Source organism: Rhinolophus ferrumequinum, chromosome 25 (genome assembly GCF_004115265.2).
Source record: "Rhinolophus ferrumequinum isolate MPI-CBG mRhiFer1 chromosome 25, mRhiFer1_v1.p, whole genome shotgun sequence".
Classification (NCBI taxonomy): Eukaryota; Metazoa; Chordata; class Mammalia; order Chiroptera; family Rhinolophidae; genus Rhinolophus; species Rhinolophus ferrumequinum.
The window spans coordinates 5,932,369-5,947,332 of record NC_046308.1 but is presented as its reverse complement, the minus strand read 5'-3'; the positions used below and the strand labels follow the sequence as shown (position 1 = coordinate 5,947,332).

The 14,964-nt window shown below is 33.3% G+C and overlaps 1 protein-coding gene across 6 annotated transcripts in view; it reads right to left on the bottom strand.

Annotated features, from left to right (window-relative positions):
- Window positions 1–14,964, bottom strand: part of IFT81 (intraflagellar transport 81) — a 170,160-nt gene that overhangs the window by 46,511 nt on the left and 108,685 nt on the right. For all 6 annotated transcript variants that reach the window (XM_033097391.1, XM_033097393.1, XM_033097392.1 and 3 more), the window contains 3 exons: window positions 9,543–9,706; window positions 8,133–8,228; window positions 1,617–1,763 (listed from right to left, as the gene is read on the bottom strand). In XM_033097391.1, coding sequence (XP_032953282.1) covers window positions 1,617–1,763; window positions 8,133–8,228; window positions 9,543–9,706 — 407 coding nt within the window. The remainder of the gene's footprint in view (window positions 1–1,616; window positions 1,764–8,132; window positions 8,229–9,542; window positions 9,707–14,964) is intronic.

The following is a 14,964-nucleotide window of genomic DNA, read 5'->3' as shown; positions in this document are numbered from 1 at the left end:
CACTTTTGTCCATATGGCTTATCACTTTATCAAAGTAGAAAATAAAATTGGTCTACCAAGATTTGTTCTTTATAAAATTATGCTTAATGTTCCCCAATACCTTCTGTTCTTTTAGGTGACTGCCAAATGGTTTACTTGATTTGTTCTAGTTTCTGACCACTATTTAAAAATTAAGTTGACCTTATCATTTCCAAAGCTATCTTTCCTCCCTAAAAAAAAAAAAAAAAGCATGCCTTTTTCTGTCACCAGATACTTCTCCTATTCACTACAATTTGTCAAACATAAAGGCTAACAGCTTGGCACTAGGTTTCTTGCCCTCAAATTTACAGAGGGAATAGCTAATACTGAATTATAAGCACAACTGAATTATAAGCACTACTCATGCCAAATGTGGCCATAGTAACTGGGCTATGTATTTCCTTCAGATGGGCAGCATTTTCTTAAGAAAAAGATTTAAAAAAAAAAATGCTAGGAGGTAACATGTTCTCTTATAAAGCAAAATTGCTGCATAATTAATCTTTTTTTTTCCTGGACAACAAGGATGTCATGCATGAAGTATATGTTGTTGGCTTCCAAGTATCATTTTAAATACTCCCATGTCTTAAAGCAATCTGGAAGTGGATATCAAAGGCTGACTTCTGAAATCCACCACTTACTTCCCTCTAAGCTAAAAGGCACATTGGGAGGCCACAATCCAAACTGCCACAGAAAAAAGTGTGTGGCAGTGAAGGCTCTCTGCCAGTTTGTAACAGTGAATTCAGCAACTTTCCAAAGCCAAAACGAAATCTGGACATGAGCAGCTTTTCAAAGTAGCTTTGCTGAGGCCTAGTAACTAATATAAAATTTAAAAAGCTGTAAGAGGTAGTGAAGTACAGGCAATGTTTAGGAATTAAAATATGACCTATCACTTGATTTGCTAAAAAAAAGCTATGAGCTTAAGACAACATATTTTGCTTCATTCATTCATTCATTCATTCTTTCTTGAGCTAACTTAATGAAAAGGAGATGGGGAATTATAGTTTTGGTGCTTAAGGTTAGCCATCCATGAAGGACAATATTACTTGTCCTACTGATTCATGAGTCTGACAAAAGGATCAACGAAATAACAGCTGTTTAAGCATTGTTCAAAATTTTAAGTACATAGCAACACAAGTTATAAGTGTATTTTTAAAATTTGTAAGCATCAACAATGAAGTCATTTTAATGGTGTCAGAGCAACTGGTCAAACACACACTACTGACAAAGTACTTAGTGATGATTTTTCTCAGCCCTTTACGGAATTACATTTATCAACAAATACGAATGTTTATCTTGTCTGTTCCTACTCATTTTGTTTCACTTTTATAACAATACTCAAATAAATCCAGTATAAACCCAGTTAATTAAAAAGTGAAAATTTGGAACATTAGCTCATAAAATCACTAAGATCTCTATCTATTATTATACATCACAAATATCTCAATATTACTGCAGAGTTTTCAGTTTTAAATAAATGGGTTTTATAAAATGAGATTAACTTCCCATCATTGACATTCAAAATAAAAAAATCAAAAACATTAATGGCTTCAAACAAAAACAATACTCCTACCCTTGTCTCATGAGATACCTCAACTTACCTCATCTCCCTTCAAAACTTCAGTGCCATCAAATTCCCGGGTCTGATTTGTCTTCACTGACACCTCTTTCTCTAGGCTGGCTAACTTCTCCTTTGCTTCCTGAAGTTCCTCCGCTTTTGCTTCTTTTTTACGAGAAATGATGGATGCCTAATTGAACATTAAATATGAATGTAAAATAAAACATACCATCAACTTTCTATTATCTTGTGAAATTATCTATTGTTTAGATTTTACCAAGCTAAATTTTCAGTATCATGTTGGTTTCCCCTGACCTATATATAACTTGCCCTGATGCCCACCATCACCAGTTACACATTTAGTATGAGAACGCAATGTACATTAAATATCAACCTAAAAACATTTTGGAAGATCAAAGCCCTGAAAATACAGGACATATTAGCAAAGAAACAAAAATGCAATAGTAACAATATATTAAAATCTTGTCAAGTAACACTCAAATGCTAATGAAAACACATTCTAGGTGAGTACACAGAAGCTAATACTAAGTCTATTGTTTTTCTGCATGGTGGGTTTCCTTTCGTTGGAAGAAAACAAGAACACTTTATTCTCAAACCTGCAACACAGGTCATTTAATCTAAATTCTGTAGCCATACCTTTAAAATGAAATGTTAAAACATCTATTATATATATGCATTTAGGATCTTCTAATAAATAAAATGCAGGTTCAAAGTCACACATCTAACTCACTAGAATTATGCAAATGTTTGCACAATCCAAATGGCTGCTCTTAGTTATGAATGCAGCTTTTTATGTTAGTTAGCGACTCTCGGGGGATTTCCTTAAATGAATCATGGCTGTACTCGTTTAAGACAAACGATAGCCAAACTGTCTTCTTAAGTGAAACAGTACAAATATTTTCTTCAAACAAATTTGACAGGAGAGGGGGAATTTCCAGTGCAAACCTTTTAAAAAGTTCTATTGTCCTTCCTGTTTAAAAACATGAAAAGACAGGTGATAAAGGAATGTTTCTCTTTAGGGAAGTATTCCAGCTAAAAAAAAAAAAAAGAGAGAGAGAAGGAATAAGAGTACCAGGGATTGATGGCGTACTTCCTTAACATGATAAAATAAATATAAACCTTAGCCCAAACCAGGATCTTACTTAACAAAGCAACGTGAGGGTATCTCCCACTAAAGTCTGGAACAAGATAATAATGACCACCACCTCCACTACAATTTAATACTGTGTTGAATGTATTTGCTCATACCATTGGACAAGAGAAAGCAAAAGGAGCATAAGAATTTGAAAGGAAAAATTGGAATTTTCTTAGCATATGATTATGGACCTAAAAGGCCAAAAGAATCTATGAGGAAACTACGGTAAACAAATCAATAGCTTTCATGGACAAATAAATCAGTCAGAAGATAGACATAAGGAAAGAAAAGCCCTCATTTGTAAAAGTAAAAAATAAAATATGTAAGCATAAATTTAACAAGAGAAATTCCAAAGTTTATGAGGACAACTATGAAATGCTCCTGAAAGACACAAAAATAAACTTGAACAAACAGAAGGATAATACTATGTTCTTAGACAGGAAGACAGAATATAGCAAAGATGTAAGTTCTGTGGTAATTGATAAATATAAAGCAACCCCCCAAATTAAAAATTATGTTTTTTCCCCCTAGAACTATACAAGTTGGTAATAAAGTTTATTTGGAAGAACATACAAACAAGAATTGTAAGGAAAACCCTGAAAAATTAAAGCAGTTCGAAATGAAGGTGGCTACTTCTAGTAGATATCAGAACTTGATTATAAAGCTTCTATAAATAAAACAGTTAATATGGGTCATGAACAGACAGGCCAATGGAAAAGTAGAAAATCTAGAATAATCCAATAGCATTTTTTAATTCAGAGTAAAATAAAGGCAGAATTTTAAATCCAGAGGGGAAAAATGGACTTTTTTACTAACTGGTATTGGGACAACTGGATAACTGGATAGCCATATACAACAAATACCATACATCAGAAAAATTCTACACTGATCAGAGATTTAAATATAAAAAAATAAAATCAGAAATCCAAAAAGAAAATTTGAGTAAATTTCTCTGTAACTTGCAAGAGGGAAAAATATCCCTTACTATGACTCAAAATCTGAAATAAAAAGAAAAAGAATTGATAAATTTGATTTCATACAAATGAAGACATTAAGATGACTGTTACTCATGTGAAAAGATATACAACCTTGTTTATGATAAGGTAAATAAAAATTAAAACTATCATAGGATACTATCATCTACAAGAATTGACAAAAATCCAAAAGTTCAAAAACACTGTATTGGTGAGGCTGTGAGGAAACAGGCACTTTGATATATTGCAGGTGGGAATGAAAAATGCTATAACCCCTATGGAGGTGAATTTGGCAACATCTAGCAAACTTATATATGCATTTACCCTTTGATATAGCAATCTTACTTCTGGGGCTATATCCCAAAGATACACTGGCAAAAAATATGCGAAGAAGTAAATAAAAAGCTATTCATTGAAGCACGATTTGTAACAGCAAAAGAATGGCAACAACCCAAATGTCCATTGACTGGGGATTGGTTGAATGAACTGAGGTATACCCACGCAATAGAGTACCATGTGACTGCAAACAGGAATAGCATACACACTAGGATGGTTATAATAAAAAAGACAGGAGAAATCAGAATCTTCATACACTGTTGGTGGGAATGTAAAATGGTGTAGCTGCTTTGGAAAACAGTTTGGTATTTCCTCAAAATGTTAAATACAGAATTATATGAACCAGCAATTCCACTCCTAGGAATATACTCAAGAGAAATGAAAATATATTTCCACACAAAACCTTGTACGAGAATGTTCATAACTATATTATTTATAATAGCCAAAAAGTAGAAACAACCCAAACATCCATCAACTGACGAACGGATAAACAAAATGTGATATATTCATACAATGGAATATTATTCAGTAATAAAAAGGAATGAAGTATTGATACATGCTACAACATGGATTAATTTTAAAAACAGTAGGCTAAGTAAAAGAAGACAGACACATAGGACCACAATTGTATGATTTCATTATATTAAATGTCCATGACACAATTTGATAGTTGCCTAGGGCTGGGGTTTGAGGAGAATGGGAAGTGAGTGCTAACACGTTTAGGATTTCTTTTTGGGGTGATAAAAATGTTCTAAAAATTGACTGTAGTGATGGTTGCACAACTCTGTAAATATACAAAAAAAAACCCACTGAATTGTACATTTTAAATGGGTGAATTGTATGGTATATGAATTTATCTGTTACAAAAGAAGGAATAAATATTATTCTACTATATACCAGCATATATTAAGAATAAAAAAAATCAGAGTCATACAATGTGATATATAGATGATGTATTATAGAAAAGCAGACTTGAAACCTATGTAATTTTACTAACCAATGTCACTCCAATAAATTTAATTTAAAAAATAAATAAAATACTTTTCTCCCCTTCTTCCGCTTTCCCCTTCCTCCCCCCACTTCAGTTCAGGCCGTTGCTTGTTGCTTCTAAGACTAGTTGTGTAGGACACAGCTCCCTGGCCCATGCTGGTATTATGAGCCTTGCACTCCCCCGGCTGAGGCAGTCGGTCGGCTGCTCATAGCAGCAGCTCATGGCAGCTCTCGCTGGCCGCTCATGGCAGCACACGGCAGCCCGCAGCAGCATACAGCAGCCCGCGGCAGCTCATGCCAACCTCTGGCTGCTCACCGCAGCCCAGCTCCGGGGAGAGCCATTGTTCACAATCTTAGCTGTAGAGGGCGCAGCTCACTGGCCCATGTGGGAATCGAACCAGTGACCTTGGCGTTAGGAACACAGCGCTCCAACCACCTGAGCCACCGGGCTGGCCTAAATAAAATATTTTTTTAAATTACAGAGAATAAAAATGTACATAATATGCTCTTCTTTCTCTAAGAAGGAGATATATGAATATATACATACATAATATTATTTTTAATGGAATAAACTATAAACTTCCCCTATAGGGGAAGGAAAGAATAAGGTGGATAGCACAGGGGTAGATGTTAGAAACTTCTTTGAATATGTCTTGTTTGAATATGTCTAAAGTTTGATTTTAGAATCATGTAAATATTTTAAATAATTATAAAACAAATTAATCCCTAAAAATCTAAATGATTTTATATGTATCCAGTTTAATTTGTGGCATAACCATGCAGGAAAATGATTATGACTTTAAAACAGTTATTTGACTGTATATCCCTACTAGGATATATCATAAGACAAAACAAACTAAAAAACAATTTTCAGCAGTAATCACATTCTTGGTGATAATATTGGTACTTTTATGTTGAAACTGTTGTGTATAAAGTCCCAATGAAATAAAGGAAATAATGAATTAGATTTCATTGATATCACTGAGAACCAGAATTTTCAAAGTGTAGTAAGAAGAAAGATGTGAGACTGATGAGGCAAAGGAAAAACCTAGCAGTCTTGAATCTGAACTGGAAGGATTTGTATGAAGTCACGATGTACGTTATGAGAGAGAAAGAGAAAAAATACTTCCTAGTTTTGTCCACTGAACAGACCTTAAAACAATGGCCACCCAGTAGCATTAAGAAGTCCTGATACCCAGATTGTGGTCTCTTAATATCATTTCCTACTAAAATCAAGTGCACAGAAGAAAGTCTAACTCCAGGTTTAGGACGGATAATGTAAAAGATGAGCCTAGAAATATATTACTCGCACCAGAAAGCAAGCACATTACAAAAGACAATAGAGTCCTAAAAGGACACAAACGTCAACTTGAAAAGCCTCCTATTAGCCAAAATGGGACAATTTGAGCATCACTAAAGAAAATGTTTGAAACGTATTCAAATACGGTTACACCTATGATTCATAATGATGTTAAATAAACAAGCAATCAAAAAAAACTGAAAAAACTGAACCCTAATTGATCACTTCTACTGTTGGAGGATAAAAATGAGTTAGAGGAAACCAATCATTTTGAATAAAGGTGAGAATCAAGCATGCGCCCTGTCTTTCTTATATGAACCATAGTTCAGGGTAACCGAATATTAGCTTGGTGCAAAAGTAATTGCGGTTTAAAGGTTAAAAATAATTGCAAAAACCGCAATTACTTTTGCACCAACCTAATAGTTGAGAGGAAGCTTCTCTTTATAGACGTAGTCCAGCTAATAAACAAAGAAGGAATCATAATGTCATTATTTTGTGATCCCTAATAAAATTAATGGATAGGCAAGACTAATCAATGGCTGCTAACATCACACAGAAAAAGAGACAACCAGACATTATTATCTCCAAATGAAAGTACATGATACGACTTAGAAAGTATCAACCCAGAATCTGTTCAAGCTTCCAGTTGTCATATGTAGGAAATACAGGAAACCGACCTTGTTAAAAGGATACCATAGGATCACAATCAGTAAAATACAAACTATGGGAAATGTAGTAAATAGGATAAATTGCAGTAAATAAGTTACAAGAAAATTATTAAATAAATAAATAATATGGGAAAGACAATCTATAGATTTAAAGACACTTAAATATATCAACCAAATGCAGTGTATATATCCTGTATGAATCCTAATTAAATCAAAGCAACTTAAAAAGAAAGGAAAAGAGACAATCAAGGAAATCTGAACACTGGATATTTGCCAATATTAAGAAATTACTAAAATTTTCACCTGTAATATGTTGTTCTAAGTTTTTTTAAAGCCTTTATTTTTCAGAGCTCCATTCTGAAATATTTATAGATAAAATGATATGAAGTCTAAGATTTGCTTCAAAATAATCCTGTTAACAGGGGCTAGGAGGTATACCAGTTGATGAACCAAGAATGGCCAAGAGGGTTTATTGAACTATTTTCTCTAGCTTTGCATAGAGTTGAAATTTTCCATTATAAAAAGGGTTTTACAAATCCTAATATCCTTGAATAATGCTTTGTCATGCAGCTCTCTTATGTATTTTCTGAGGTTACAGGAAGCTCTTCACACTAAAGTCCTCCTGCCTGGGTTCTTTTCAGATAACCCATGGCTTTCATTTGAATCTTTTGTCTAGAAATACATAACAACACATATACCCTCATAATCTAATAGTGTGGATAAAATGATAAAGGCCTTTGCACTAAAATTTAATTTACCTTATACCTGCAAATGAACTTTAAAACTTGAAACAGTATATGGCTTTTAATTCATAAAAGGTTATAAATGTTATGATTTATATCACTTAGAGTAAGCTTTCGCTTAAACAATCAAATTCCACACTCACAGATATAGACACAAACAGCTCTTATCACCACAGTTGGCAGACACTAAGAAAACTAAGCATTATCAGGTGGATTGCATTTCAAATTTGAACATGCGTCTTTTGTGGCTTTTTCAAATTCCTTATTATAATCTGGAGATTAGCAATGACAGAAGAACATTTATTCTTTACTTCCTTCTCACTTTAACACTATAGATAATACAGCCTGTGGTGTTTATGAACATGTTCAGATCTAAATAGGAATGGTCTTACCTGTTGCCTGTACAGTGAGAGTTTGCCCTCAATTGGCTCATTTCTCATCATTTTCTTTTCAATCAGCTGATTGATCTGTGTGTTTATTTCATTTATCTAAAACAGTATGAAAGTAAAAAAGGTTAAAATTCTCTCTATGATTACACAAAGGAAAGAACATATAGGCAAACCAAGCTTTGAATTTACAGTTCCTATCATCCGTGATTTGATGGGAGGAACAGTTCCATCAATGTTATGAGTGGACTGTTATGATTACTTCAGAAATAATGAACATTTCATTATATATTTTTACACAATTTGATTACTTATATGGATTTAATCACCCATGTCTAAATTATCCTGAAGTATTTTACATGAGATATTCATACATTATCAAAAATACAATTTCTAAAAATCGGAAGTTATCCTCTCACCTAGTTGTGACTTTCATCACAGCAAATGATAAAGCAAATCCAGACTAACATTCCTCAGGGATTTAGTACAAGGAATTCATGAACCCAGCTGTGAGTTGACATGAATGACATCTAAAAACCTTTCCTGTTCTAATAATCTGCGATTCTACCATAGCTATCATTTATCCTACTCATTAATCCAAACCTTTCCCAATGCAATAAAATAAAACTGAATAAAGCCAATAGAAGCATGCAGTCTCTCGACAAATCAAAAAAATTACATGGCTTTCAATATATATATATATGTCCTTTGAAAAGACTAGCATTCTGTTAATTCTATGAAATTAGATTTGAGCCAAATCTGACTGAGACATCTAATTTCTATAAGTAAATTAAAAGAATACACTGATCAGAATTATGTATTTAATTGTAGTGATTATTAAGCACATTAAAGGATTAGCACGTCAAGACTGTTCAATCAATTTTCATAATATTTAACTGTTATTTAAAAATATATATATCTGATTAGTGTTTATTTCTAGGGAACAAAAATGTGATAATATGACACCAGGTTTCAATGAACATTACAAGAAAGTTTAGTAATTCCAAAGCTGGCATAAAAGACTAATAACTATTATTAGTTTTAAGTATAAAATTGTTATATTATTCTTAGAAAAATTAATATTTAATATATATATATTTAAATTTGTTAATTATTATGCATCGATTATGTATTATGAATACATAAACCTATGAGTCAATTATATGCATTAATTTATATATCCAAGTTATTTAGTTTCCTAATCAGTTGACTAGATTTTTATATCATGTATATTAAGCACCAGCATTTCATGCTATAATTCCTCATAAAGAACAACTCTTTACAAGAGGTGTCAACTCTTAGCACAGATTAACTTAAGAGTCAAGAATAGGACACTATAGAAAGCAGTTCACATAATTTTTACAGGACTGGTGATAGGATAAAATTGGGAGCTGTAAAAAGATGATTGTCACTTACTTTAGATTCAAGTTCAAGAAGATCAGAATGGCCCATAGCAGGCTCTGAAACCACTTTTTGTAAAAAATGCAATTCTTTTTTCTTGTTCTCTAATTCTTTAGGAAATTTTTCAGTTACCATATATGAATTAAACTTTATCTCCTCCTCTAGTCTCTTCATTAAACCTTTAAAAATAAAATAAATGAATATTCAGCCCAAGAGAATAGATGTAGTGATATTCTGTACACTTTAAAATAAGAGACCCATATAGTAGGATGTATCTGTCAACATACCTAGTATATCTATCTGAATATCATATATGTACAATATCAAGTATAATACCATAAAAGATTGGCCACTGAAGTCTTTTGATGTTAATTAGAATGATAACAAAAAAGGACAATTTACATGGAAGAAATGTTTAAAGTTACAGGAAAAGTAATATTATGATCTTTCCAAATTGCCACCTAATTCTTTTATATTCCACAATATGCAAAAATAACATTTGCAAAGTCAGATATACTATTGGGTCATATTTTGCCTTCTAAGAAATCCACGAACCAAATGACAAAAATCTAACCCAGGTTCTTTCTTCTGTAAGTGATCATTTACTCTTTTTCTTTTGTAATAATTCTGAGGTGATTTACATTTCTATTGTAATACTTTATAAATGGTAATACATTATAATTTGTCAGCTTCAAAGCAATGAAGACATCACTAAAGGTACATGTTAAAATCCAAAAAAGAGAAATTATCTACATTCATAAATGTTTTCAATCTTCCACATTTAGTAGTTTTGATTTTGTAAAGTATTAGTTTATAGTTAGGTGGCAACTTAAATTACAGTGTTTTTTTTTTTGTTTTTTGTTTTTTTAAGATTTAATTGGGGAAGGGGAACAGGACTTTATTGGGGAACAGTGTGTACTTCCAGGACTTTTTTTTTCCCCAAGTCAAGTTGTTGTCCTTTCAATCTTAGTTGTGGAGGGTGCCGTTCAGCTTCAAGTTGTTGTCCTTTCAGTCTTAGTTGTGGAGGGCGCAGCTCAGCTCCAGGTCCAGTTGCCATTGCTACCAGGTCCAGTTGCCATTGCTAGTTGCAGGGGGCACAGCCCACCATCCCTTGCGGGATGCGCTCCAACCAACTGAGCCGTCTGGGAGCTCAGTGGCAGCTCAGCTCAAGGTGCCGTGTTCAATCTTAGTTGCAGGGGGCGGAGCCCACCATCCCTTGCGGGACTCGAGGAATTGAACTGACAACCTTGTGGTTGAGAGCCCACTGGCTCATGTGGGAATCGAACCGGCAGCCTTTGGAGTTAGGCACATGGAGCTCTAACCATCTGAGCCACCGGGCCGGCCCAAATTACAGTTTTAAGATTTAATAGTTTTCTTATTTTGGCAGAGTGCACAAATATACAACCACAGATTTTCAGTGAATAATGGTTTTGTTATAAATTCCCAGCCTAGAGAGCTTTTAAAAGTTTATTTCAGATCTTTCCATTACACATTTACAAATTCTGGCTTGACTTTTTAAAACACTGGATTTCCGGTTTAAGTAATCTACGTATGTAGATTGCATAATAAACCTGGCCCAAAGCCTTAAAATTATTTTTAGTTCTGTTATGCTAACCATATATTAACATGAAAAAATTTATTAATGGCAAATTCACCAATTTTCCATTCATCCCTACAATTTCCCCCCTTTTGTAGGGACTGGGGAAAGAGAGGGAAGAGAAAGTGTTTAATGAATCATACTATAATTAGGCAGTCATTCCTATGTGGTTTCTGATTAAATCTACATCCTGGCTTCTTTGGCTATTAGATGACTAGTTTTTCCATCTTCAAGTTCTGAAACATACTGCATATAATCAGAGATGCAAGGAATCAAAGTCTAAAATGTTTTAAAAGATTTTTAAAAAAATTTTTAGAGAATTTTTATGAGTCTATTTGAGCCAAACTGATGACATATGCCGGGGAGCAAGATCTCAAATGCTTCTGAGAAAAGATTTAAAATTATTAAATGTTCTTTTCCCTATTTTAAAAAAAGTTTCTAATTCTAGAAAACACAAACTAATCTATCGTGACAGAAAGCAAATCAACGGTTGCCTGGGGATGGGTAGAGGGACAGAGAAGGGCAGGGCAGGTATGAGATACAACAAAGAGGCATAAGGAAATGTTTGGATATATTTGGAGTGATGAATATATTTGTTATTGTGATTAGGTTGACAGTTCCATCAGTGTATACGTATGTCAACAGTTATCAAGTGTATACTTTAAATATATGCAGTTTATTATTTGTCCATTTCACCTCAATAAAGCTGTTAAAAAACATAAAAAGAGTTTCCATCACATTTTAAATTCTTCTCTTAAAAATTTTAACTTAGACCTTGAAAAGAAGTCATGCTTCTATGCAGTTTTTAAAAAATTATCTTTTGAAATCCTGGTGAAATTAAATATAAGGTCACTAAGATCTCAGAAACTTTTTGATTAAAAACCCTCTGAAAACATCTCACTGACCCTACTATATAATCAAATGAGTAGGCTCTTTTATGTAGTAAATCTCACAAATGTGTAGAGTATAAAGATGAATGTTTTATAATATGGCTGTTACTCTGAAAGAATACAAACTACATTGTTACACTAAAAATACTTTTTATGTTATCTAAGTAAATTGAAACTTCTTGTAAGCCATTTTTTTGTTACTAAAGAATTTAGATAGATACTATTAAACTAAATACCTAGATCAATTAACATATATTTAATCTACTCTTTTCCTAGGCTACTTAATACAACCCTTAAATAGTTTCCCAGAAAGATGTCAACAAAGCAAGAACTCCTTAACTTCCTGCTCCACTTCCTGTCCACCCACAAAAAACATATACATACACATAGTATCTTATTTCTATATTTCAAATATTTTTTTTTCTTTCTTGGTTCCCTTCCTGTGTGTGGAAAAGATCCTTTTCTTCCTATCCAGGGTTAAGGTCTCTGCTCCCACCTCCCATCTACCTAACAGACTATTTACTAAATGCCTGCTGAGTGTAATCTAGTGTGCTAAGGCCTGGAAACAGAAAGACCAATCACTCTCGGTGACCCGGCCTGGAGCTGAGTTGAGTCAGAGGCAGACACACCAACAATGAACACGTTGTAACTGTTACAGAACATTCAATGCAATGGGGGCCCACAGGAAAGGTCATCAATTCTCACCTTTTCCTCCTGTATCTTTCCTCCCTCATATAAAACCACTCCACACTACCCTCCCTCAATGTAGGCACAGTGCTGTCTCTCGTTGGTACTCTCTCTCTTGCCTTCTTTTCAAGGACAAGCAGTCAGAAGCTTATGCTTTTATCTCTACTTCTTCATCCGTTATTGCTCAGCCCATTATCTTTAAAAGTTCCTTCCGGTCATGGCGCCTTGGTGTGGAATGTCTTCCACTCCCTCACCTTTCCAACTTTAACTTAACTCAGTGGCCACCATGTCCCGGAAGCCATTTAACACTGTGTTAGGGTTTGCTGCTTTGCTTCTCTGTTCTCACAGAACCCTGTGCTGAGACTCCATCAGCACATTCATCACACTGCACTATAACTGTCCACTGTTTGTTATTCCTCCATCGGAGTAGGAATTAATTAATGAATTTTTTATAATTATAAAAAATTAATATTTTCCTTAAAATATTAACAGGAATATTTTTGCTTTCTATTCCTAACACTTAGGACAATACCTGATATGTAGGTGATCGATAAATACTGAATTAATGTACTATTGGTTGGAGCCGATTATTTCTATTACTACTTAACAAAGCAATTGATTTTGTTTAGCAGCATCTACTAACATGTTACTTACATTACTATTTTAAACCAATATCCCAAGAGATGCCCCAAACAGAACTTTGTCCATTTTATTACTAAATAAATAATTATGCATTTCCTGGCCCAAGTTCTATTTACACTAGAAAGCCAAAGCAAAATAAAGACTATCAATTCAAATAAAAATTACTGCTACTGGAAATATCTTTGGATATTCTGTTTAGCTGTCAGAATTAAAACATAATAGCAAGAAATATTTAAACTAATAAAATTGAGGATAATAGATATTACAGAAACACATGTTCAAGCCAACATTTTAAATTGTATCAAACTGTACTGATCAACCAATTATTTTTCTGCATACCAAAATCTTTCAATTCTTACATACATTACCTTCATTTCCCAAAATTCACTATTAGTGGTAAGTTCTAATAATTTCTTAGAAAGAATAGGCTTAGACAAACAAATTGCTTATTGATATTAATTTTTAAATGGCTGTAATTTAATGGATTTCTTTTGAAGATTCATCTCAACGTTTTTAGAGTAAAGATGTGAAGGAATCCACATCAAATCCAAAGAACATATATTAAAAAGATATATGCCAAGGAGAAAAATTATTAAAAAATTTTCTTTTGTCTTGAAAATTAACATTCCACTAAAAAGTGAAAACTTAGTGAATAAAGAATCAAATGACACCAGAAACTAACTGTATGGCAACACCCAGGTATTGCTTGAATCTCAATTCATAATGACTGAGTGAAGATTCTACGGAAAGCCACTAGTTAACATGTATTAACCGTCTTGTAGGGGGTACTGCCTCGGTTTCTTAAATATCAATTAAATATACCATGTTTCCTTGATTTATACTATGTCATCAATTTTAAGATACCATCAACTAAATCACAAATACCATGTTAAATGTACATATTATGTAAGATACATCCCAATTACAACAGGAAAGAATATGTGTCTAGAATCAAGGAAATACTATATTATCTCTTTTTACAGCTTTCTTGAGATACTATTTTCATGCCATAAAATTCATCCATTTAAGTGTACAATTCAATGGCTTTTAGTGTATTTACAGAGTTATGCAATCATCACCACAACCAATTTTAGAACATTTTATCAGCTCCAAAAGAAGCCGTTAGCAGTCACTTCCTTTCCCCCCTCAGATGTCCTTCCCTACAATCCCCAACCATAGGCAATCAATCTAGTTTGATTTCTATCTCTATAGATTTGCTTTTGCTGGACATTTCATACAAATAGGATCATATAATATGTGGTCTTTTGTGACGAGTTCCTTTCACTTAATATGTTTCTGAGGTTCATACATGTAGCATGTATCAATACCTCATTCCTTTTATTATTGAATAATATTACATTGCATGGAGAGACCACATTTTGTTTATTCATTCATCAATTTAGGGATATTTGGGTTGTTTCTACTTGTTGGCTATTATGAATAATGCTGCAATGAATATTGCTGTACAAGTTTTTGTGTGGACATATGTTTTTAGTTCTCTTGGGTACTTATTTAGAAATGGAACTGCGGGGTCGATGGTAATTCTATGTGTAACATTTTGAAGAACTGCCTAACTGTTTTCTAAAGAAGTTACACCGTTTTACATTCCCACCAGCAACAT